Source organism: Platalea leucorodia (assembly GCF_965183815.1).
Source record: "Platalea leucorodia genome assembly, chromosome: 11".
In the NCBI taxonomy this organism is placed as follows: Eukaryota; Metazoa; Chordata; class Aves; order Pelecaniformes; family Threskiornithidae; genus Platalea; species Platalea leucorodia.
In genome coordinates this window covers 18,214,119-18,236,871 of record NC_138833.1, presented here as the reverse complement: position 1 = coordinate 18,236,871, position 22,753 = coordinate 18,214,119, and the positions used below count along the sequence as shown (strand labels likewise).

Below are 22,753 nucleotides of genomic sequence, written 5' to 3'. Positions count from 1 at the left end.
CCATAATCTGCTCTGCCTCAGAGAGCAGGCAGGTCCTCGGTCCGAACACCTTGCAGCTGTAAGCCATACTCTGTAGCTCAACTTCTGTCATAAAAGAAAGGCATATTATCTGATTGCTCCCTGGGAGAAATCTCTAAGAAATCTGTTACCAAGGCTTCCAGATGCTCCAGTTCATCCTGCTTCATCTGGAGCAGCAACACTGACATACTTAAAAAAGCAGCTTTTCATTTTTCAAACATCTGTTTAATTCCACCTGCGTGTAACCAAAATATTTCCACTGCTCCTTCCTGCGGTGTCAAGCCTGTGTTTTGCTGAGCAGCCTCAGAAGCATCAGCATGTTGTGGTAACACAAAAGCCCCTTTTCCATTTGAGCCCTGGAGTTCACGGATGCAGTGGATTTGGGAGTCTGTGATGCATTTGGGAGCTAAATTAGCCACAAAGCTGCTCGGAGGTGGGAGGGCGGATAGAAAGCTGTCTGCACCCTCTCTGAATTTAAAAGCAGGTTCTCATTTCATAACTGCTTTTTGTCCCCATATGAACATTTCTGGAATTAGTGGAGGAGCAGAGATAGCATCAGGGACAAGGTTTTGCTGAAATACCTGAGCGATCCGATACGGCAGTGAGAGGCGCCGGAGAAGCGGGAGGAGAGGCGAGCTGCCTGGGTTGGCCTGGGTTGCCGCAGCTCCACGCTCCTCCAGGGCAGGCAGAAGACGGGGCTGTTGAGTGTGTCTGCAGGACAAGAGTCAGTGAGCCAGGAAAGAGGAGATTGTATGGAAAGAGATTAACAGGGTTTGTGTCCTACCAAAAAGGACTCACATCACCATGCTTCAGCTCCTGGCAGAGCCGGGAGCAGATAAGGACAGGGCTCCAGTTGGGGCAAACCCACAGGGCTCATTTGATTAAGTTGATTAATGCCGAAGTGGGTTTACCCCTTCAACTCCCTTCCCACCCCTTGATCATCAAGTCAGGGCAGAAGGACGTGGGGCAGCTCAGCAGGTTTCCCCCGGGCAGACACCAGCGCCTCGGAGCCCAGAACTGGCCCCTGCATTTAGCTGCCATTTCTGCAAGTCACTGCACTCAAAGCTTTGCTAATTTATTAGAGGGTTGTTGCTTGTTGTTTGTGTACTGAGCCAGCTAGAAAACAGCTTCTGCAGAAGAGGATAATTGCAGTCAGATAAGCTCTTCAGAGCCGGGATTGCAAAAATATGATACATGGTACACCAGCAGTTGTCCGGATAAGCTAGAAATCTGGCTGAGTTTTTGGGTAGGAGCGTGTTTCCCAGTCCATCACAGACTCCCTGTCTGACTTTGGGCAAATCACTTGAAGTGTCTGCGTTCCCTGTACATAAAAGAGGCGGTAAAAATGCTTCACTCCAGCACACACACACACGGAGCGGTGGGCTACATGCACTACGGGGGACTGGGTGCTTGGATGTGCGGTCGGGGCAGCCTTGCCAGGACAGCTGAGGGATGACACTTTTGCCCCGTGGGATTTCTTTCTAAGTTGCCCATATCATTTAGGCAGTGCGTTCTGCAATCAGGGTCTTGCTCTCCCAGGCTGGATACTCCTGCTTCATAGTCCCATGATGAAGTTACAAATCTAGGGTCAGCCTGTCACTCTCAAGGTGACAGACGGTGCTGTAAACATTGGGTTGTGACAAGGGGAGCAGGCGGAGCTGGATGGGCTGATGGCAGCCCCAGCGTAAACTCCACGTAAGTGTCAAGACTAAAGGCAGTGCAAGTGCCTGGGAAAAACTGAGGGCATGGCGTGTTTTCTATGGGCTTGGCGCTGCCAAAAGGCACCAGGTTGCCAGGAGCTGAGCTCCGGTGCTTTGCCCCACTGTAGAGGCAGCAGGATCATGTTTGCTGCTTCACTACCTTGCTCCATCTTTTCTAGTCCTGTGCGGACCCACGTTAGCCATCAGCAAGGAGCAGCTTATCCGCGCCGTGCTCAGCTCTGCGGTGCCGGGCCGGCGGCAGTGTCAATGCACACCGGCTCTTCACACCGGGGCAGGAGGGTCAGATCCACTCCTGATACTGACCCAGGGATTTGGCTGGGAATCCATTTGGCTCCGTGTTCCCCAGAAACGTGACTCCGGAGCCACCGTCTGACACTGAGAGATAGGTATGACACCGAGTCCCCCAGGAGAAAGAGCAGCATCCCCAGGGTACGAGCTGAGCACGCACAAGCCAGGCAGAGACCGTGCTGGAAAGCACAAAGCCTTATAAAGGCAGGGCTCTGGGTTTGTCCTTCTTTCAGCTCTTCCAGGCGATGAAAAGGATGGCTCACAACCCTAATTAACTGGAACATGCTAATACCACTGAGCTTCCCTGGCCAGCAGATTTGGCACGAGGCGTGTGGGACACTTTCCAAACAACTGTGCAGGGGAGCGCGTGCCTGCAATTTATTATTCGATGAGCAGCGTCTCCTCTCTGCCTCCACTGAAGAGCTCAGACCAGACACATGAGGGAGGTGAGTCTGGAGCCTGCAAAACCACTTCGAAAGCCATTTCATGCTGGAGGGAGAAGAGACTTATTTCTCCCCAGGCGTTAAAGGTGCCAGGGGAAATAGAGCTTTGCACAGCATTACCTCTGTGAGCACTCAGGGCTTCTGAACGCTGCAGCATGTGGTGCTCAGCTTCCCACGGGGAAAACCTTATTCCTTCAGGGTGACGTTGGCTCTGGGAAGATGTGCAGCCTCCTGTGACATCCTCATTTGAGGACCAGGGCAGTGTGCGTCATTTTGCAGAGTGAACTAGAGGAGTGCAGCCTGCCCTGGTAGCCAGAGAAAGGGGAAAGGCGGCAGGGGCCCTGAAGCCATTTCTCCGAGGTGGGCTATTCCCTGTTTTGACAGCTGTCCTGGGCAAGTCAGTGCCCCGGCTTATTCCCCTGGAAAAGGAGGGGGAAGGAGGTGCCTAGCTCCTTTTACAAATAAGTCAGTCTGTGAACTTTGAATGGGGAGCAAAGAGCAGGGCTCTGAAAAAGATCAATTCATCCCCATGGTAAGATCATCACTCTCGGTGTTTAGCGTGCTGTCAAAACTGGAGGCAGAAGATGCAGCCTCCCGAAGGCCACCGCCCGCCTCTGGCCTTGGCTTCAGCCTGGCTGCCTCCTGCGGTGGCTCTGGCCCCAGGGCTGTTCGGGACATCTCCGGCACAGCACTTCGGTGGCAGCGAGCTGCCCAACCGAGTGCTGCCGCAGCCTTGCTGGTACAGACGCCAGGAACAGGCCAGAAGATTTGTGCAATATTCCTAGGACCACACCAGTTTGACCATCCATCCTTCCCACCCTGGGGCCAAAGGACTCCTCCTCCCGTGCTCCTCCCCATCACCAGCATCGCGCCCGTGCATCCCTCCTCCTCGGCTGGCCTGCCCCTCCGCCTCGGCATCGCCTGCGTGGCCAGGCATGGCAGCATGTGCTTACAGAGGGCACGTCTCTCCCCGCTCCCTACCCATCGCATCCTTTGCAAACATTCGTTCTTACGGCAACAGCTCCAGAAGGAGAATCTTTTTGAGGATCTCCCAGATTTTTTTACAAAGACATAGCCACTGGAATTATTTTCCTTAAAGGAGATGGTTATCTCGCTCAACAGCAACTGAATTTCTTTCATTTTGTTTCTGGTGACCACTTTGGTAATGCTCCCTATGTGGCAATAAGAAAATGGAAGGGGGAAAGGTAAAGACAAGTGCAAAGAGCTGCTTTTAAATCCTGCCTGGGGTCACAAGAGGGGGCCTCCAGGCTGAGGCTGCTGAGCTGCAAGCAGTGATGGGTCTAAGTTTTTCCAAAATGAGTGAGATTTTGGAGCACATCTGCATCTTTCTCAGATCGCAAAGCCCAAGGCAAATAGCAAGGGGGAACATTTATGCCCAATAATCTGTGCTTTGCAGGAAATGCTGCACCGAGAGATCTTGTTCTTCTTGCAGGGTCTTCTACAGAAACATCCCTTGGCTTTTTGAAAGCTGCATGATGGTAAATAGATTTGCTCCATCTCCACTGAATGGGCTGAAGATTTTCATATGTGACATTTGGGGGTGCTGCAGAGAACTGGACTCTGTGGGCATCTTTAATGCAAGTAATGAATACAGCAAACAGCCTCAGACCAGCCAGGGGAAAGCAATCTGGGGATGTGACATGGCCACTGGGCTGGATTTCATGGCTACTGTGTTCTGACTGTGGAATATGGATGACAACCCACAAAAGACTCGAGCACCTTGAGTGGTCAAGCCTGTCCAGCCCATTTTTGTAGGACGGACTCATGAAGACCTTTCCCACGTCCCTGCTGGATGGAGCTGAGGTCAGAAACCTCAAAAAGAAAAAAACCAAAACAATCCACATGTTTCAGGCCCTGCAGAGGCAGCTTGACACGTCTGTGAATGCTTGGCAGCCTCACCATGAACCAGGCATCCAAGTGCAGCAGAGGAGCGTCACGGGGCATCCTTCACCTGGGGCCCAGGCAACGGGCTGGCTGGGGAGCTGAAGCATGACCCATCGTGGGGAAGGCTGAGAGGACAAAGCTCTTTTGGCCAAGCCCTGTGCTGTGTGTGGAATATCAGAGAGGTTTCATGCATAGCTCAGAATAAACAGGCAAACAAGTGGCAGCCAGAAATGTTAATATTTGCAGAAATCTCCTGGTTTCGGCGCCTGGGTGTGGGGAGCTGAAGGACGCTGGTGGAATGCAAACGTGGATTCCTGGCTGCCTGGAGGGGCGGCATGGGGAATCTCACATCCCAGCGTGTCAGACCGCCCGGCAGGCCAGCTCGTGATGGTTTACACGCGGAGTCCTGGGGAGGGAGACTGGGCTGAGAAGTTCACCAGCCATACGAATCTGGCCCCTAGGAATTGAGCTATTTGAGCATCCCTGGGAAAAAAAGCCACGATTAAGCGGCATTCATCCTCCTGTGCCTGTTCCAGGGCCTGTTTCCTACACACCATCACCCGTGGGCTGTGTGTTAAACCCTCCCACAGCCCCAGTGCCCCCAGCGCCATGCAGCAGCCAAGGGCTCAGAAGAGCCCCGGTCCCATGGTGCAAACTCCCTCTCTCCACGCAGTAGGAAATGGATTTCTCCATGCTGATTCCCAACCTTCTCCATGAGCTCCTGGACACACGAGGGACAAAATGACACAAACCTTTAGATCACTGGTCTTACTTGACCTGGGTCCTTTCACGGCATGCTTGGGATGGTTCGAACCTGCTCAACAACTCTCACCATCTCCATCTGGCTCTTATCACGGTTGCCACTTCATGGGGGTACTTGGGGCCAGTCGGATGCCTTCGGAGCACAAGGCTCTGGCCTTAGCAAGACAGCGGTGTCATTTGGGCCTGGGAAGAAAATACTGGCAAATAATGTCCTACCCTTTGGTCACCCTGCTCCTCCAGCTATTTATCCAAAGATATCATATCTCGGAGCATTGCTTCATTTCCTGCTCGCTTTTCTAACCGAGGCCTTTAAATCATGTCCCTGCAGCTGAGGTCATGGAGGGATGCATAATATTTGTTAATGGTGATGCAGCTGTTACCTTGATTCACCTCATCCCTTCTTCTTTCATGTTTTTCTTCCTGTTTGCCGCTTTCCCTTTCCATTTCTTCCTCCCTCCTGGTCTCAGCGCAGGAGAGAGCTGGCGGGACCCCACCGAAGCAGAACCTCCTGGGGTGCAGCCTGCTTCTGGGGACATGGGGAGTCTGGGGATTTCTCCTGGACCGGCAGCACCACGCTCCCTCCTGGCCAGGGATGCCATGGGCCGTGGGAAGGGCTGGCTCCAGGCTGCCCCATCCTCACTCCCATAGTCTTTCCCCTGGGGCTTGTCCAGGTCAGCACATGGAAAAGACCAGATTTAATTCAACTCGGTGTCTGAAATGTGGAAATAAGGACCGCCGAAGGGTCCCAGGGTCAGGACAGAGGATAGGACTGGTAAGTCTTTCAACTGTGTTTAAAACAAACTCCCACGTGTGGACTTTCAAACCCCAGCAGGCAGCTGAGCTGGGAATTGCCAAGTGCTGCTGCTCTTTGTTCCCTTACAGCCACACCAAAACCGCCGTCTCGCCCCGACGTCCGTGGCTGGGGGACCCCCTGCCCCCGAGTTTCCACTCTACAGGGGACGGGCCGGTGGGTGCAGGGGGGCACAGCCCAGCGAGCACAGGAGTCACCTGCTGAGGGGCTGCCCAGCACCTCCCCGGTGCAGGACCCGAGTGCTCCAGCCCCAATTTACCCCTCTGCCCCCTCCCCTGTCCCGCGGCCGGGCACCGCTCAGGCAGAGCCGTGGGGGAGAGAGGGACCTGGAGGAATCGAAGTCCTCGGTGTTTATTTGTACTCAAAACAAAGTGAAAAAGGGAAATCAAAATGCAAAGCTTCTCAACCCGTCAAGCTTTTCTGCCTACATTTGGAGAGCTGACACAAGGGACCGATACTGCGGATCAGCAGTTTCTTCCCCTTCCACTCGTGTATCACGGGTGAAGCCCTCCGGCAGCCGGACCCACTATGCTCCCCCCTTCATCTCCCTCCTTCTGCAAGGCCAAACGGTGCCTCTGACACCCGTTCTCTAAGAATACATGTTTACTGCACAGAGCGGAGAACTGCGAAGGGGTTTGGACTCAATCCATGAGCTTTCGGCCAGACCCTTCCTAACGCACGTTATCCTTCATCTCCCCAGTGCATAATCAGGCTCTCCAAACACGGCGTTCTCAGGTCCCAGCCCAGAGCTTGGAGCCTCCCAAGAGGAATATGCTAAAAAAAGAAAGAAAAACATTACATTGCCAACTGAAGCGAGTGCTGAAAGGAAGGAGATGCCAGGAGCACTTAAACAACAATTCGAGACTGGGGGACGCTTGGGCGTGTGTTTTCAATCCGCAGACAAGAGACGTGTTCATTGGGAAATGACTGCCACTCTCTGTTAGCTTTAGATCTCATAGTTGATGTTGCAGAAAGTTAAATGGCCACGACGAGGGCATCCCCGCCTGTATTAGAACTTTCGTCTGTGATTGATGGATTAGTGCAGCGTGTGGTAAAATGGTGCTGCTCCTCCTTTGGCTCCGAAACCTGCATTTGCAGCTCAAACCTGCAAAGATGGAGACGAGCAATTTTACATGGGCTATCGGTCCTGTCAGCAGCGAGCGGAGTTATTTGGGAAAATTGAGTCAAGACATCAGGGGGTTCAGGACTCCCTTGGGTGCTGCGGGGTGTCCTGCAGCACCGGGACTCAGCTGGCAGCGCCATGCCCTGGTGCAGAGCATTGCTCCCATGAGAGCAGCATCCCGCAGCCCCAAGCCAGCCCTGGGGGCAGGGTATCCGCTGCCATGGCCCCAGCCCGGAGCCGCAGCGGGGGGACGCTCCTGCTGCTCACACTGCACAGAGTGCCCAGGACCAGGCTCCAGCTGGGGCTAACAGGGGAGCTGATGGTGGAGCTCAACACCAGCTGAGCTATCCCAAATTCTGCTGTTTAAGGCTGAAGCTTCAGTTATCTGGGTACAGAGGGACTCACCTTCTCCAAACAACAGGGCTGCAGCTGCCGTGGGGTGCATGGAGGTGCAGGCTGGAGGCTGCCATCTCCCTGGGCTCCGTAACCAGCCTCACGGGGAGGGATGAGCTCTCCAAACATACCACAGGTGCTGATTCACGGGGAGATCTCCCAGCACTGATGGCTCGGGCTGCTGGGGGAACGTAACCTTTCGCAGCACATTCCAAATCTCTGCTGAAAAGCAATTATTGATGCTTTTACCTCTGTGCAGAGCGGTACAAATAATAGATCATATCTCTGCAAGCTGCAACAGGTCAGGGAGCAGCACCGTGGCTCACCCCGGGCTGCGTGTCCTGGGCTGGGTGTCTTGTCTGCTGGCTTGTGTGTGCGTATATGTGTGTGTCTGTGCATAGTCTGTAATGCTGGAGAAATGGTGGCAAAGCCAGGAGATCAGAGGCTGGACACGGATGACAAAGCCATTTCCCTCTCAAAAGGATGCGTCTAAGCAGATGATTCAGCTGCTATCCAAAATACACGAGTTCAAAGCCAGCTATGTCTTGGGGATTGCTGGTGCGTGGTGGGAGGATGATACGTAACGCCATCCGCTCTCCCGCTGCGCAGGCGCTACCCACTCGCACAGTGGCTGCAGCACGCTGGGCTGGCGGCGGTCACTGCTCCCAGCAAGCCCCGGCCCGTTCGCATGGTGAGATCCAGTCTCGCGGAAGCACAAAACTCCGTAAATGTGGGGAGTGAGGTTTTGGTGCATTAAGTCACAGCTAAGTCAAGATTATTCAGTCATCCCTGGATCCCTGTGTCATCCCTGGGTCCCGGTGTCACCGTCCTAGTGACATTCCCATGGGGACCCCGCTGAGTTGAGCAGTGGAGAGGGGAAAAAGACAGCAATGGGAGCACGTTCAGCCTACTGGAAACAATTCCTGCCCGGGGAGTGCTTCCCATCCCCCAGCGCCTGGCGAGCAGCAGGGGCTGAGCATCCCTGTCCCACTGCCACCACGGGGACTGGAGCAGGAGGGTGCAGCCAAACCCTGCCTTGCTTAACCAGCTGGAGCAGGTCCTGAGCCCCCAGAATAACCATGTTGGGGCTGGCAGCATATTTGGGCATGGCCTGACCTTGTTGGTGTCCACGGATGCCACTTGTTTGGCCGCTCAGAGGCCTCAGAGCACTTTCACAGCAGCCCACATACCCCCCCTTGTCCACAGCACCCCCTGGAGCTCCGTGCTTTCCCCCGGGGGCACCCTCAGCCCACCACACACACTCCAGCATTCGCACTGCCTATGCCAGGGCTCTGCAGAGCAATGGGGAGCAACGAGGAGCTTCAGCTCAGCACTGCTTTGTGCCCGGGTGGTTGCAGGAGGTTGCCCAGGGTGCATCTTGCCTGCCATGGCCAGCATCCCCCAGGACCAATCGCTCCTCTTGTAGTCAGCGATGCTCAAAGTCCAAACATTGGCGTGGGGCTGGGGCTGAGTGCATGACCCCGAGGGGCTGGCGGGGACAAGGGGGAGGCTGACGCCTACAAGCTGGGCTGCTGTGGCCACATGCCAGTGAGCACGCATGCACAGGGCAAGTGAAAGCCTGGGAAAATCCCTCAGACAAGCAAACGAAGATGAGAGGAAACGTTTTTCTGCATTAATTGCACTGCGCTACTGGTGAGAAAACGCAGAGCAGCAGGAGGAGGGCAGTAGCTGGACACTCCCTGGCACATCTCCCTTTTGGGGGGATGCTCTGATTCTAGCAGCGGTTAGGAGAGAGACAGCCTCTGCAACAGCTGCTTGTCCCTGAGTGTTCCCTCCTTTTGGTTTTCTTTGCTTTTACTTCTAGTATTGACAGCTCTTGTGACTTTTCTCAGATGTCCGCCAGTGTTTGCTGCAACATCCCAGGGCCCAGCATCAGCTGACCACACAAGGATGAAAACCCTTCCTTCTTCCTTTTGCCAACAAGCCTGCAGCCCTTGTGATTCCTGAGCGAAACCTGAAGCTGTGACCCCAAAGCATCGGTCTGAGCTGCTCGTCAAAGGTCCTGCGACTTGCAGAGCTGGCTTAGTTCCTGCAAGCTTCAGACCTCTGGCGAAGGGAAACTAGGGAAGAGAGGGGAAGGTATTTCCCCCCGGGGCTCATTTCCACGCTGTCATTGCTGAATGCAGCAGCGGGGCAGGGCAGTGCAATGCAATGCAATGCAGTGCAATGCAGTGTAATGCAATGCAATGCAATGCAATGCAGTGCAATGCAGTGTAATGCAATGCAGTGCAGTGCAATGCAATGCAATGCAATGCAGTGCAATGCAGTGTAATGCAATGCAATGCAGTGCAATGCAGTGTAATGCCGTGCAGCGCCGTGCAGCGCCGTGCAGCGCCCGGTGCGCAGCACGCGCGCCCCCCGCGGCGGCGCGCGAGGCCCCAGCAGCCGTCCCCCCCGGGCGCACACGTGAGCACGTCACATGCCGGAGCCCCGCCCAGCCTCCCGGTCTCAGCTCTCGTCCAATGAGCGGGCGGGCGGGCGGCGCATCCGCGCGCCGATTGGTCGAGGCGGACGTCAGTCAGCGAGCGGGGCGGGAGGGAGGCTCAAAACTCGTAGGCTGCGGGCTGCGGGGTGCGGTGCGGTGGCGTGAGCACGGTGGGTGCCGCGGGGAGGCCGGGGCTGTGCCCCGGGGAGCGGGGGGTGCAGGCCGGGGCGCGCACCCCGAGGCTCGGGCCCGCAGCGGGCTCTCGCCAGCCCGGGGCTGAGCCCCCTGGCAGCCGGGGGGCCGCAGCGCACGGCGCCGCCGGGCTCCGGGGTTCGCCCCAGGGCTCCCCAGGCTGTAGGGCGGCTGCTTGCTGTGCCTGAGCCGGGGGACCCCCTCCCTTGGGCCCTGTCGGGGGCACGCGGCCTGTTAGGCCCTGTCAGCAGTTTTGCTGAAGTAACAGGAAGCAGGCGGCTGTTACTCTGCAAAGGGACCGACCCTTTGCCGGGGCTTCTCTGCAATTCCCACTGTTCGGGGCTTTCCAGGGCTGGGTGCACCCAGTGCGGCACCTGGGCAGGCCCTGTGCCTCCTGCCCCAGGTCTGGTAACCAAGTCCTGCCGCAGAGCACCCAGCAGAGCCCAGCATGAGGAGAGGCTGAAGTCCACCCTAGCCCAGAGAGAAGGAGGAAGGGGATTTTGGGATGGTGGTGGCAGGAAACTCAGGGTGGGACCCGTGTGCCCGCAGGGATGGCAGGCAGGAGCCAGGACCGGAGCCTGAGGGAGGAGCTGACGTGTGCCATCTGCTGCGAGCTCTTCAGCGAGCCTGTCATGCTGGACTGCATGCACCACTTCTGCAAGGCCTGCATCCAGAGCTACTGGGAGAGCTGCACCCGCGTCCCCTCCTGCCCCCAGTGCCGCCGCGAGTTCCCCAGCCGGGCTTTCCGCACTCACTACCTGCTGTCGGGGCTGGTGGAGAAGGTGCGACGCTGTGGTTCCACGGAGCACCGGCACAAGATGCAGGTGAGTGGCTTCTGCTCGGCTTGGGGAGAAGGGGACGGGCACCGCATCAGCCCTGTGCGGGTAGCAAGAGCCCACTGCCCCGTCCTCCCGCAGTCGGTTCCTCTGCCAGGGAGCCCCATGTGTGCCTCACCTGGCCCGAGTGCAGTGGCATCTGTGTCTCTTCCTGACTCATTCCCTCTCCCTATTTCCTTCCAGCCGTCTGTCTTTTGGACACTTTTTCTTTTCTTGCATTTGTTTCCCTCGCTGCTGTGCCCGACTTCCATTGCAGCCTGGTTGTTTCTGACATAGGGACCACGCAGCTGGGGGTGAGGGCTGCTTGTGCCGGCTGTGCTGCTTGAGGGGCCAGTCCCTGCACAGGTCAGTTCACAGCACACAGGTTTTAAACCTTCTGCAAACAGATATCCCAGGCTGCAGCTCCCAGTCCTAAAAATAAATTTGTTTCATTATGTGCACACATATATATATATATATATATATAGTTCTCAAGCCTGTGCATCAGGTGCTTGCTTCTCCTTACTGCCTTTATAAGAAATCTTTGTCACAGCCTCTGTGTAATGCTGGCCTCAGGAACTGGGATTGCTCCTGAATCACAGCAGAGTAGTGAAAAGGTCTCCTCACCTTCTTTTCCTCGTTCCTGCAGAAGCGCCTGGAAGATGCTTTGCAAGCTCGTCAGAAGGAGATGGAGAACTTCTTGCGGAGGAAGCGTGCGACGCAGGAAGATATCTGTGGCCTGACGGTAATGCCCTGTGATACTGCTTTTTGTACAGCCCCTGGGTTAATGCTCATAGAGGGTCTGCGTATCACTTCAGCTGATATTTAGCTCAGCTTCCTGTAAAAAATTAGGCAAATAATTATGTAGGGATCTGAACAATCTCCCCTGCATGTAGGCCAAAGCCCATCACTACTGAATATTCAGTGGAGGCTTTGGGAAGAGGCATTAACCACTCATTAATGCAGTGTTTACAAGGTGTGTTGGTGCAGCAGAGCTGAAATAGGGTGAGTGGTGAGAGCTGTCAGCAGAGCAGCCTGTTCTGGCCCTGCAGCGCTGCCACTTTGGCAGGGGATTAATTCTTGGAAGCTCTAAAATCCTCTTGTATGTCTGAAGGGTTGGCAGCAAAGCTGAAGGAGCTGGGTCAGCAGCAGTGTCGGCACTGCAGAGAGCAGTAGCCTTGTCACAAGGACCATGTTTAGATTCGCTGCGAAGCTCTGAGATGATGTGAGGAGCCTGAGTGCTCTCTCTAGGTTTGAGTGGCACCAGGCTGCCTCCTTGTCACTGATCAAAGAAGCAAGAACAGCCACAGGCTGACTACACTTCCTTCTTGAGTGGTGTGAAAAGTATTACAAGCCAAGGAAGGAGGGTTTAAGGAAAACACAAGTAGTTCAGAGGTGAGATAAAACTGATGGGACCCTGCCTTCTGACTGGAGTCTCTGATCTCCCCTGCCTGCAGTGTGTTTCATACCTCTATCCCACTGCCAGGTTTGGAATACACCTTTGAGGTTAATGAAGAAGTGTTAGCAAATACACATGTGCGGCTGATGTCCCATTGCAGTGAAAGAGCTGACTAAGAGGTGCTTCAGGAGTCGAGGAGCAAATTGCGGATCTGAACGGGGAGGCCCTGCATGTCCTCTGTGGTTCTGGTGTGTCAGCACGAGCACCTGCTAGAGCAGAGGGAGGCTGGAGTGCTGTGCTGGCTGGTGAAGCTTCAGATGTACTCTAGGGGAGACAGGTTTCCTGCTGGTAGAAAGGGATGTGTGTTTCAGGAAGCGCTCCTCAAGAAAATAATGAGGGCCAAGGTTGCACTTAGAGATTAAAAGCTTAAAGACTGGGAAAATGAAGAGTCATTGGCTGTTTCTTGTAAACAGGCAGGAAGGCAGTGAGAGCACCACAAGGTCGGCTGGCTGACTAAACAACTGGAAAAAAGTGACCTCTGAAAAGAGCGGAATGGGATTTTGTCAGCCTTAACTACAGAGATTAGTTCCTGCAGCTCCCCCGTCTCTCCCATACAAACAGGAGCCCTGAGAGAGGGAGGCATCAGAGAAAAAGAGCAAGTTACCAGTGTTGGGCAGCTCTGCCTAGGGTCTGGCATGATGTGAAATAAATCCCAACTAACCTGAACAGCTGAGTCTGCAGCTTCAGAAAAGCAGAAGAGCTCCGGTCTTGCACACAAGCAAATTCCTGGTGGTGTGGGAGAGGGCTGTGGGCTCCCACTGTGGCTGTGTGCAAGGATTTCTAGTTAAGGTGACCAAGCCATTGGTAGAGCTTGGGTTTGTGTGGTTTCGTTTTGGTTTTTTTTTCCTGCCCCCCCCCCCCCCCCTTTGGCTCTGCAGCCTTGAAAGTTGTCCTTGTGTCCTGTTCTCCATCCAAAAAGTTGCGGGTATGTCCGAGACTGATTTCCAGGACTCTCTAAGCAGATTAACGGGCCCAGCCATCCCGTGCACCTACTTGTGTTTTAGCTGCCACACTCGGATTCTGCCTTTTCCCTCTGCTCAGAAGGTGTCTGGGGAGCTGACCTTCAAGATCCGTGCAGAGTTTGCCCGCCTTCATCAGATTCTGGAGGAAGAGGAGAGAGCTGTGCTGGCAGAGCTGGGTGAAAAGGAAGAGCAGTCACTGGCACGGCTGCACAGGGACGTCCACCGGCTGGAGGAGGGGATGTCGGTGCTGCAGCAGGACATAAAGCGCATAGAGCAGACCCTGAGCAAGATGGAAGAGGTGTCGTTGCTGGAGGTAAGCGTGCTTGGCTGACCCTGGCAGGAGGCTGAGGGGTGTTTCAGGATCTGAATTTGGGATGGGGAGAGTCTTAAATGACAGCACTAGGCTGTACCTGGAAGTTATTCTCACTGCCTTCCCTCCAGATTATCTACCCAATCCCTTGGAGCCTGAAGGCTTTAGCCACAAGGGATATGGTGATCTCTCCAGTGTGGTGGGTCTTGGGAGCCTTCCTCCTTCTCTGTCACTGCTGTGAAATTGCCTTGGCTGCAGTGCCCCGGCAGTTTCCCCCAGGGTGGGGGTCCTGGCAGGTTGGTTTCCTATCTCTGTGCTGTGTGACAGCAGGAGGCAGAACAGGGAGCTTTTTTCACAGCTGCATGAATTACAGACAGTGACTGCTAATTCTCTCTGCTCCTCACTGCAGGTGGAGAGCCTGGATATCAGGTATGTGTCTGGCATGAAAGAAGCTGTTTCCCTTTGCAGGAGCTTATCTCTGTCCCTGGCTGGGACCACATAGGGAGGAATCTTATCTCAAGTTTTAAAAGCATCACAAATAGCTCAGTGAGCTGCTGGTGCTGTGCTAGGTGGGGGCTGGTCCCCAGCACATGTTGGATGCTCTCCCCAGGGAGCATGCGTGTTGAGACAGCGGGGCTGGAAGAGCGGATGGAGATGTGCTGGTTTGGAATGGGTGCAAGAGCCATGCTTGCTGCAAGCGAGAACAAGGCTGATGCCACAGGCTTTGGGTGCTTTGGCTTCTCCCTGCCCTTTCTTAGCTTCTTACAACACACAGGGCTGCAAAACTGACCCCAAGGTGCAGGATTGTCTGAGCCTGCGAGTAGCTGAGGGCCAGAACTGCTATAGGGGAGCATGTCCCTGTCCCCTCCCTGGGGGCCACAGTGGGATGCAGCCCGGCTCCGCAGGCCTGGCCTGTTCACCCATGCAGGAGTCCTGCTTGGGTGTGCTAGGTGCTGATCTGCCGTGAGTCACCGCTCCACGAGCGGTGCTGCCAGATCTGTCTCGGTCCGCAACACCTCTGCCCTGAGCCCCTTGCCATGCCAGGGGTAGCGCCACATCAGGGGGAGCAAGCAGCTGCCAGGGAGGTTTGTGTCCCGTCTTTAACAAATCCGTCTTGTGCGGTAGCATGCTGCAGTCCTGACCGCGCTCTTCCCGTGTGCCTTGCTAGTGGCGTGGCAGAGGGGTTGACTCCTGCTCTCTCTGCCCCAGGCCCTCGGTGCGTGTCGAGACCCAGCCTGCCTTTGACCTGGAGCGCTACAGGGACAGCCGCAGCGGCCCTTTGCAGTACATCTTCTGGAGACAGATGCTGCAGTCCATCTGCCCCAGTGAGCGGATCGGCGTGAGGGATGGATGTGCTGGGTGGTGGCGGGGCTGGGGATGCTCTGCAGAAGGAATATGCAACCGGTAAAATGCTGTGCTCAATGTCTCCACAGCTCCTGCCCCGCTCACCTTCGACCCTGAGTCAGCCCACCCCAACCTGGTCTTCTCCAGAGACCTGACAGCAGTGACAGAGAGGAATCGAGCCCAGCCCGTCCCCATCAGCCCCCGGCGCTTCTGTCAGTGCGTCAACGTCCTGGCCTCACGGACCTTCGACAGCGGCCAGCACTACTGGGAGGTCTGGGTGGGCAGCAAAACCAAGTGGGACCTGGGGGTGGCTGCCGAGGCTGTGGACCGGGCGGCGAAGGTCAAGCTGTCCCCAGAGAACGGCTACTGGACGCTTCGCCTGCGGAACAAGACAGAGTACTGGGCCACCACCACCCCCTGGGTGCGCCTGACTCCTCGCCGGCCGCCCCGGAAAGTGGGGGTCTTCCTCGACTGCCAGGAGCGCACTGTTGCCTTCTTCGATGCCGGGGACATGTCCCACCTCTTCACCTTCCACCAGCTCTCTGCAGAGAGATACTGCCCCTTCTTCAGCACCTGTTTCAGCGATGGGAGGGACAACATGGAGCCCATGCGCCTCTGCCACCTGGCCCTGTGAGGGACAGGGGTGCTTTGGAGGCAGCAGCCTGGCTCCTTGTCTCCCCGGTGGGCTGCCCGGGGCCATGCTGCAGGCTCATCTTGCACACATGGACCTGGTGGGTGTTGGAGGGGCTGTTTTGCTTTCAGTTTTGGGAGGGAGGAGGGGGATGAGTGTCTTCCCGGCTCCCACCTGCCCTCCCTTCTCTGTGCCATGGTCTGTGGGTGCTGCACTGCCTTCCTGAGGGTGCCTGGCACCCCTTGAAGACCAACCTTCCCTGCCTTGAGCATTGCACGGTTCAGTAACCAAAGCCACAGAGCTGTGGTGGAGGTGGCCGCAGGCTGCTTGCACCTCCTGTTCCTGTGCACTCCCACCCATAAACCCTGGGGAGGAGAAGGTGGTGGTCCCAGACCATCATCAGGTGCCTCTTGATGCTCAGCTCCATGTCCCAGGGGAGCGCGGGCTTCCTCTGCTCCAAGAGCTTTGTGGGGAAGGGCTGCGGGCCAGCAGCAGAGGGAGCTCGGTGCACAGCGTGGGACCCACCAGGGCCTGCGGCGCTGCCTCCCCTCAACTCCGGCACCATTAAAGCTCATTAGAAAGACCAGTGCTTGCTGGACCTGCTCAGGGCTTGCATGCTGGGGGGGAATCTATTGCACTGGGGTGTAGCAGAGCCTGGGGGCACAGAGCTGACCCCTGCTCCAGGCCAGGCTCCTTCCCTCTGCCTGCAGCACAGGAGGCACGAAGAGCCATTGCTCTCACCCGGCCCTTCCCTGGGAGCACTCCCTGCACATCTTGCGGTGGCTCCTGGCCTTTTGCTTCCCCTCTGCCTCTGTCGGGCTGCTCGGGGAACGCAGTGGGGGTTTGGCAGCCCTGTGGGGTGGGGAGGCTTATCTGAGCCCCGCCTTAGGCTCTTGGGTTTTAAGATCCAGTCTCCTCTGGCCTGCCTGGGTCTTAAGGATTTGTATACGTGAAAGACACAAAGTCCCATTTCAGGCCAACTTCATGAAAGCCCCAGCAGCCTTCAGTGCCCGGAACGAGCCGTCCCAGCGTGGCTCTTTGCCTGTCAGCCCCACTGGCAGCGCTGCTGCTGCAGGAGGGTGGCCGGGGGCGCCGGGGGGGCAAGCTGAGTGGATTTGGCTGCTGTGGTTGATGCCTGGGGGTGCTGGCCGCATCCCCAGCTCGCTTGGCCTCGCTCACGAGTCAGCGGAGTTGACTTGAGGCAGGAGGTGCTGGGGTGGGTCCGAGCCTGGCTGGTGGGAGCCGTGAGTGGGGGGGAGGATGGCAGTGCCTGGGGTGGGTGGGATTGTCCTGTTCATCCCACTCGAGTCCACTCCAGCATGAAAGCAGAGGCTGGAGCTACCCCAATCCTGCGTAGCCCCTGGCGCTGGCTGGAGCCTGCAAATTCCTCCTCTGCAGAGGCTCAACTTTCTGTGCTGTGGGAAGGGCCAGGCACGAGGGCTTTCCAGCTCCAACAGCTGGGCACAGGGACACTGGCCAAAGCAAGTCCTTCGCTGGTCATCCCCCGGCCCAGCAGGGATGGGACAGGAGGTCCCGTCCTCCCACGGTGCCACAGGGGACATTCCCCCTTATGGCGCACCACCACTGCAGCGTGCCAGGGCCAGGCTCCGCTGCAGCACCCAGTTCTGGGATTGCCTGATGCCTGTGCTGGGGCAGGAGAAGACTTTGTGCTCAGCCGGTGGGCAGGGTGACCCGTGCAAGACGCAGGCAGATGTGTCCTCCGGTGCAGCAGCACTAAGCAGCCTGCAGCTCTGCAGACATGGGGTGGAGGTGGGTGCAGAGGGGACCCAGTTACTGGGAAGCCGCTGCTCTGTGCAGCCTTGCTCGGGGGTCGGGTGTGCTTGGAGGGGCTGTCAGGGGTTTCTGCTCCATCCCGGTCCCCAGTTGGGCTTTAGCTGGTGGGTGAGCTCTGCTCCCTCCCTGCTGAGCCCCTGGGCTGGACTCTGAGCCTCCTCTCGGGGCTCCTGCCTCATCCTCTCACTGCCCCCCAGCCTCAGCTGAAATAAGAGTGGAGAAGAAAGAGCTGTTGGCTTGGAAATGCTGCTGTGAGCAGGAAGAGGTCCCGGTCCCAGGGGGCTGTCATCCCCCCTCCAAGGGCTGGGAGCCTCTGCGGGAAGGTGAGGCTGGCTTGATCTCAGCGGGGAGCTGTGGCTGGGGGAGCTGAAACCCATCGCCTCCCTGACCTGCCCCGCCACCGCGGGCAAGTAAGGCTGGGCAGCAGCAGGCAGCCGTCCCCAAAGCGGGAGCGGATCCGCCAGGCGCTGGCAGGCAGCGAGCGCAGCCGGGCTTCGGCGGCTGCCGGCAGGCAGGAGGGTGGCAGCCAGCTCCCGCTGCCCACCGCTGCCGCGTGCCGCGTGGGCCGGTGTGGCGGCACGGGCTGCGAGCAGCTCACTGCGACGTGCGCCAGTGCCATCGCTGCCACCTCCTACACCTTCCCCTTGCCAAAGGCAGAGCTGGAGAGCAGCAAAACCTGCTTGTCCCAAATCCCTGGGCTGAGCAGGCTCCCGAGGAAGCATGTCCTTCTTCCTCCTCCTCCTGCCGGGCTGCACTCAGCGGCCGTGGCATGCTGCTACCAGGCACAGCCACGTTTCGGGTATAATGTCCGTGCCTGCCAGCGGGGAAGGGCTCTGGCAGGAAGGCTGGGGCAGGCAGAGCCCCTGCCCTGCAGGCAGCACGTACGGCAGCTCCTACGTGCGGGGAAAATGCTGCTCTGGGCTGCCGTACGTGCAGCGGTAGCCTGGTGAGGAAATACTGCCTGCCGTTAAATGCTGCCTGAAAAATGCATTTCCCTGATAAACCGTAGCACCGTGGAGTAGAAACCACGGGCGCGGTGTGAATGCAGTGACCGGCTGGGCCTGGCCCTGGGTTCAGGCAGGAGGGGACGGGGTGGGTGAGTGGGGGAAGCGCCCTCCTCTGCTCCAGCATCCGTGCTCTGCACCTGCCAGGGCTGGCTCTCGCCATCTGCCCCAGGACCAGGCTGTATTTTCCCTGCAAGTTACCTTGTTGTTTTGTCCCTGGGTGTCCTCAGAGCCACCCCAGTGTGCCTTTCCCATGGCCGTGCCTGGGTCTGGGCAGCGTCCGGCAGCCCTGGTCCGCTGCTGCCACGAGTCTGTGTCTTTATCCTGTGCTTTGGGGAAGCCCTTGCTTCCTTGGGTCCCCCCACGTGCCGGAAGAGGGGCAAGATTTTAAAATAAGATCCTTTTGTTTCGCAGGGCGGCAACAATGGAAAGGTCCCATCGGTCCCACAGTTACCCTGTGTTTGTGATGGAAAATTCCCCGTCGTGGCGGGGCGAGCCCTCCCCGGCGTCCTGCCGTTAGATGGCAGCATGGGCGGGCTGGTCCAGGCCACCACCGCCTGCGCGGTGCCACATTTGGACTGCAATGTGTGGAGGATGCCAAAAGCCCTTGATTTTTGGAGTGCCAGAGGATCCCCCCCCCCCCAGGTCAGAGCCTCTGTGCTTCTTACACTCGGCCTCTCCGGGCAGCTCTTGGGTCATGCATTTTCTCCAACATCTCAGCGGTGCGATGCGATTCATCCCTCCGTCTGTCCGCACCTCACCAGCTCGCTGCTCATCTCTCAGGCGCACGATGACCCCTGATGCTCACAGTAGTCCCCGGCGCGGGTACGCTGCCGTGGCGGGGAGCCCGTGGCTGCCCCATCTCTGATCACAGCTCCTGGCACCAGGGAGGGGTCTGATCCCACAATCGCAGCTCTTCTCTTCAGTGCTGCCCCTCTGTGCAGTCCCCAGCTCTGCCCCATCACCCCATCATCATGGCAAGTTCTAAAAATCTCTCTGCAGAAACGTGCAGGGATTTGGGCACCCACCCGGGATGGAGGGACACCGCCACTTTCTGCTCCTTCGGGATGGAGGAGGGAGGTGGTCCAAGATGAGCGCGCTGAAGAGCAACGCTGCCGGCGCTCTCAGGGTTAAGAACTCACTAACTGGGCCGGGGGGAGTCGGGTAAAATAAATTCTGTGGCTTGGAGCCCCTCTGACGGCTCTGGGAGAGGGACAGGGTGATTTCTTCCATGGGTTTGGCAAGGAGAGCAGCTGAGCGCACGAGAAGTTTTGATGCCTTTTCGAAGCCATGAGCACATGGTTCTCATTCAGGCTCTTTCTTCGCTGTCTGCAAGCGTGCGTAATTAATAACCCCACCGGGCACAGCGTGGGGCCGTGCTTATTTATCCGCTCAGCGCTCGCTGGGCGCGCGGGCAGCTGGCCGGGGCTGTGCCCGCCGTGCCGCCGCGCTCCCGAAGCTCTGCCGTCGCCTCCATCCGCAGCGTGTTCACAGTCGGTTCGCACCGAGCCGGAGCCGCTGTCACTGGCGGTGGTGTGGGGGCAGCGCCACTGGCACGCGTGGAGTAGCACTGTCACCATCCCGCTGCCAACGTCCCGGTCGTGTGCATGGGTTTCGGTGTACGCCTGCCAGAGAGGCGTGTGTGTGCCACATGTAACGGTGCTGGGGGGTAACGTGGCTGCCTTTATGCTGCCGGCAGTGTGCGTGGATGGACGGCGTGAGTGGGGGCCCCCAGTGCTCCCCCAAATGAGTAGGGGTGCAAGTGTGTGCAGAGAGGTGTGAGAAAGTGCGTGTGCATCTTTGTGTGCCCCTGGGGGAGCAGGGACTCGGGGGCGAGCGCAGGACTGCGTGCCTGGGTGTGTGCACACGGGTGGGAGGTACGGGCTTTGCAGGGCGTGAGGGTGTGCGTGCAGGCAGGTGTGAGCTGCGTGTGTTCACACGAGGCGTGTGCACGCCGGTGTGAGAGGGTGTTTGTGTGCATTCCCTCTGGCCCGAGAGGTCGGGGTGCGCACCCGGCTGCACGCCAGAGAGGAGACGTGCGGGCATTTGCACGCAGGTGACGCGCGGTGCACACGGACGCAGGTGGGGCGCAGAGGGGTGCACGCAGGCGTGCAGGGCGTGCGTTCGCACGCATATGCACACAGGTGTGGGGGTGCCGATGCGTCCGGGGCGGGGGGGGGGGGGCAGGGGTGATGCACACCCATGCACACAGGTGCGGGACGCACTTCCACCCAGCTGCAGGGGGATGCGCGCCCACGCACGCAGCTGCGGGGCACCCGCGCGCACAGGTGCGGGGGGGTGCAGAGACCCCGCAGGTGCACCCACCCCCCCCCAGCCCCCCGCCCCGCCCCGCCCCGCCCCGCCGCCCGCCCGGCGCCCCGCAGGCTCGGCGGAGGGCGGCGGGCGGCCCGGGCGGGCGGAGGAAAAGGAAACGGCCCCGGTGCTCCCCGCCCGCCGCCGCGCCTTGCCGCAGCTGGGGCGCGGCGGGAGCAGAGCTCGGGAGCGGGGCGCTCCGCACCGCATCGCTCCGCGCCGCCCCGCACGGACCTGCCGGCAGCCCCGGAGATGAAGAGAGTTTGTACGCTGCCCCTCTGGCTCTGGCTCGGCATTGTCTCGGAGGCAGGTGAGTGCTGCGGGCTGCCCGGCCCCGGCCCGGGGCTCGGCCGTTCGTCCCCGCACCTGCGGGCGCGCTGGGGATGCGGGCTGCCACGGCGGGATGGGACGGGAGCCGGCGCTGCCCGCTCGCATGGCCCCCAGACCCCGCGGGGACCCGCACTGCCTGCTGCGGCGTCCCCCAGCCCCGACGGGGACCGGCGCTCCCCCGTCCCCGATGGGGACCGCCACAGCCCGCCCTGGGGTCCCCCATCCCCGACGGGGACCGGCGCTCCCCCGTCCCCGATGGGGACCGCCACAGCCCGCCCTGGGGTCCCCTATCCCCGCCACAGCCCGCCCCGGGGTCCCCCCATCCCCGATGGGGATGGCCACAGCCCGCCCCGGGGCCCCCCAGCCCCGACGGGGACGCGCCGCGGTGCCCGCCCGGGTGTCCCCCGACGGCTGTGACAGCGTCCCCGCAGCGACAGGACGGGACGGGACGGGACCCTGCCGCCGTCCCTGCGGGGTTCGGGGCCGTGGGTGAGCCCACGCCGTGCCCGTGCCGCGGGTGTGCTCGCTGCAAGCATGGAGAAACCCCAGCGGGCTCTGGCAGGAGGGATTTCTCTGCGCTCCCTGGCCGGGGAGGGCAGCCTGGAGGCCGGCTCCTTGCTCTGTTTGTTTATTTTTTCATGCACAGAGTCATTAATTTGTGAGCGCCGGGCAGCGTGTAGGGGAGGAAGGCACAAAGAGGCGGTGGTCCATGCGATGCCGTCCAGCCTGCCTCTCCCAGCCGATCGCTGGCAGCCCTGGTCCGCCTGGGAAGTCACCCAAGGCAAATCCCGGGGAAATGCTTTTCCTTCCCATAGCACTTCTGGGGCAAAAGGCTGTTGGGCAGCGAGTCGAACCCCCTGGCCGCAGCTTGGGTCAGGTGGATGTGGAACCACAGCAGAGATGGGGCTGCAATGCCTTTCCAGCAGGCAGAGACCGCGGGGCAGAGCAGAGCTGGGTGGGCACTGCCAGGGCGGCGGGGACGGGGCACCAGTCCCACCAGCTTCCCCTAGGGAAGCTCCTGCTTGCACGGGTAAAGCATTTACAGCCTGGATCAGAGCGAGACCGACAGAAAGTTAGTAACGCTGGAAGCGTGCAACATGGGGAGATGAATTTTGGGAGCATAAATAGAATTTTCTGTAGCCTCGGCTCAGTGACTCACTCTCACCGGCGGTGTTTGCTGCCGTGGTTGAAGCGAGCTCACGGGAGGGCTGCGGGTCTGGCCATGGCAGTGTGGAGGTGCGGTACAGACAGCATCGCTGGCAGTGGCACCAGGAACCTGCTCTGCCCAAAACGCTGCCGATGGCTCTGGCGCCACGGGGCTGAAGGACCCAGCGGGTACCAGAGCCCAGGGGTTGCTCCCGGAGGCAGGGCAGAAAGCGACCTGCTGCTGGCGGCACGGCGGCGGGAGCTGCAGCTGTTCAGAGCTCTCTTGTTAGCAATTTGTAAAGCGTGGTGTAGCTGTTCTCAGGTTCTTTCATCTCCTGGAGGTGCGGGGAGCGGTGCCTGGGAGGCTCTGGCCGGCGCGGCTGCGTGATGTGTGGGCCTCATCAGCGCGGGGCTGCGCAGAGCTTTGAAGCTCTCCAGCGCTGCCTGATGAGCGCAGCGACGAAGGGCGATGGGAGCTCAGGTGGGGGACCGTACCCTGGGGATTTGCTGCCTCTTCTCTCACCTGAGACCAGTTTGTCAGTG

General features: G+C 58.8%; 2 protein-coding genes across 7 annotated transcripts in view; both read left to right on the top strand.

The window, feature by feature from the left end:
* Nucleotides 1–10,027: 10,027 nt before the first annotated feature.
* On the top strand, nucleotides 10,028–18,913 carry LOC309596135 (zinc-binding protein A33-like). Of its 3 annotated transcripts, XR_014229455.1 has the most exons (8): nucleotides 10,028–10,080; nucleotides 10,652–10,926; nucleotides 11,567–11,662; nucleotides 13,418–13,651; nucleotides 14,058–14,077; nucleotides 14,858–14,973; nucleotides 15,082–15,723; nucleotides 18,836–18,913. XR_014229455.1 is itself a non-coding variant. In XM_082323928.1 (7 exons), exons 2-7 carry the CDS (start codon nucleotides 10,654–10,656, stop codon nucleotides 15,624–15,626), a joined length of 1,281 nt encoding a protein of 426 aa, XP_082180054.1. In that variant the 5' UTR covers nucleotides 10,028–10,080; nucleotides 10,652–10,653; the 3' UTR covers nucleotides 15,627–16,119. The 3 variants fall into 3 exon arrangements, 2 of the variants coding, with proteins under 2 accessions (XP_082180054.1, XP_082180053.1); XM_082323928.1 differs by lacking the exon at nucleotides 18,836–18,913 and having other exon boundaries at nucleotides 13,421–13,651; nucleotides 15,082–16,119; XM_082323927.1 differs by lacking the exon at nucleotides 18,836–18,913 and having other exon boundaries at nucleotides 15,082–16,119.
* A 1,997-nt stretch (nucleotides 18,914–20,910) lies between these two features.
* FLT4 (fms related receptor tyrosine kinase 4) overlaps nucleotides 20,911–22,753 on the top strand; it is a 60,755-nt gene continuing 58,912 nt past the window's right edge. For all 4 annotated transcript variants that reach the window (XR_014229426.1, XM_082323715.1, XM_082323714.1 and 1 more), the window contains exon 1: nucleotides 20,911–21,044. Coding sequence is in view for 3 of the 4 variants with exons in the window: in XM_082323715.1 (XP_082179841.1) it covers nucleotides 20,987–21,044 (58 nt within the window). In the remaining variant the exon portion in view is untranslated. The remainder of the gene's footprint in view (nucleotides 21,045–22,753) is intronic.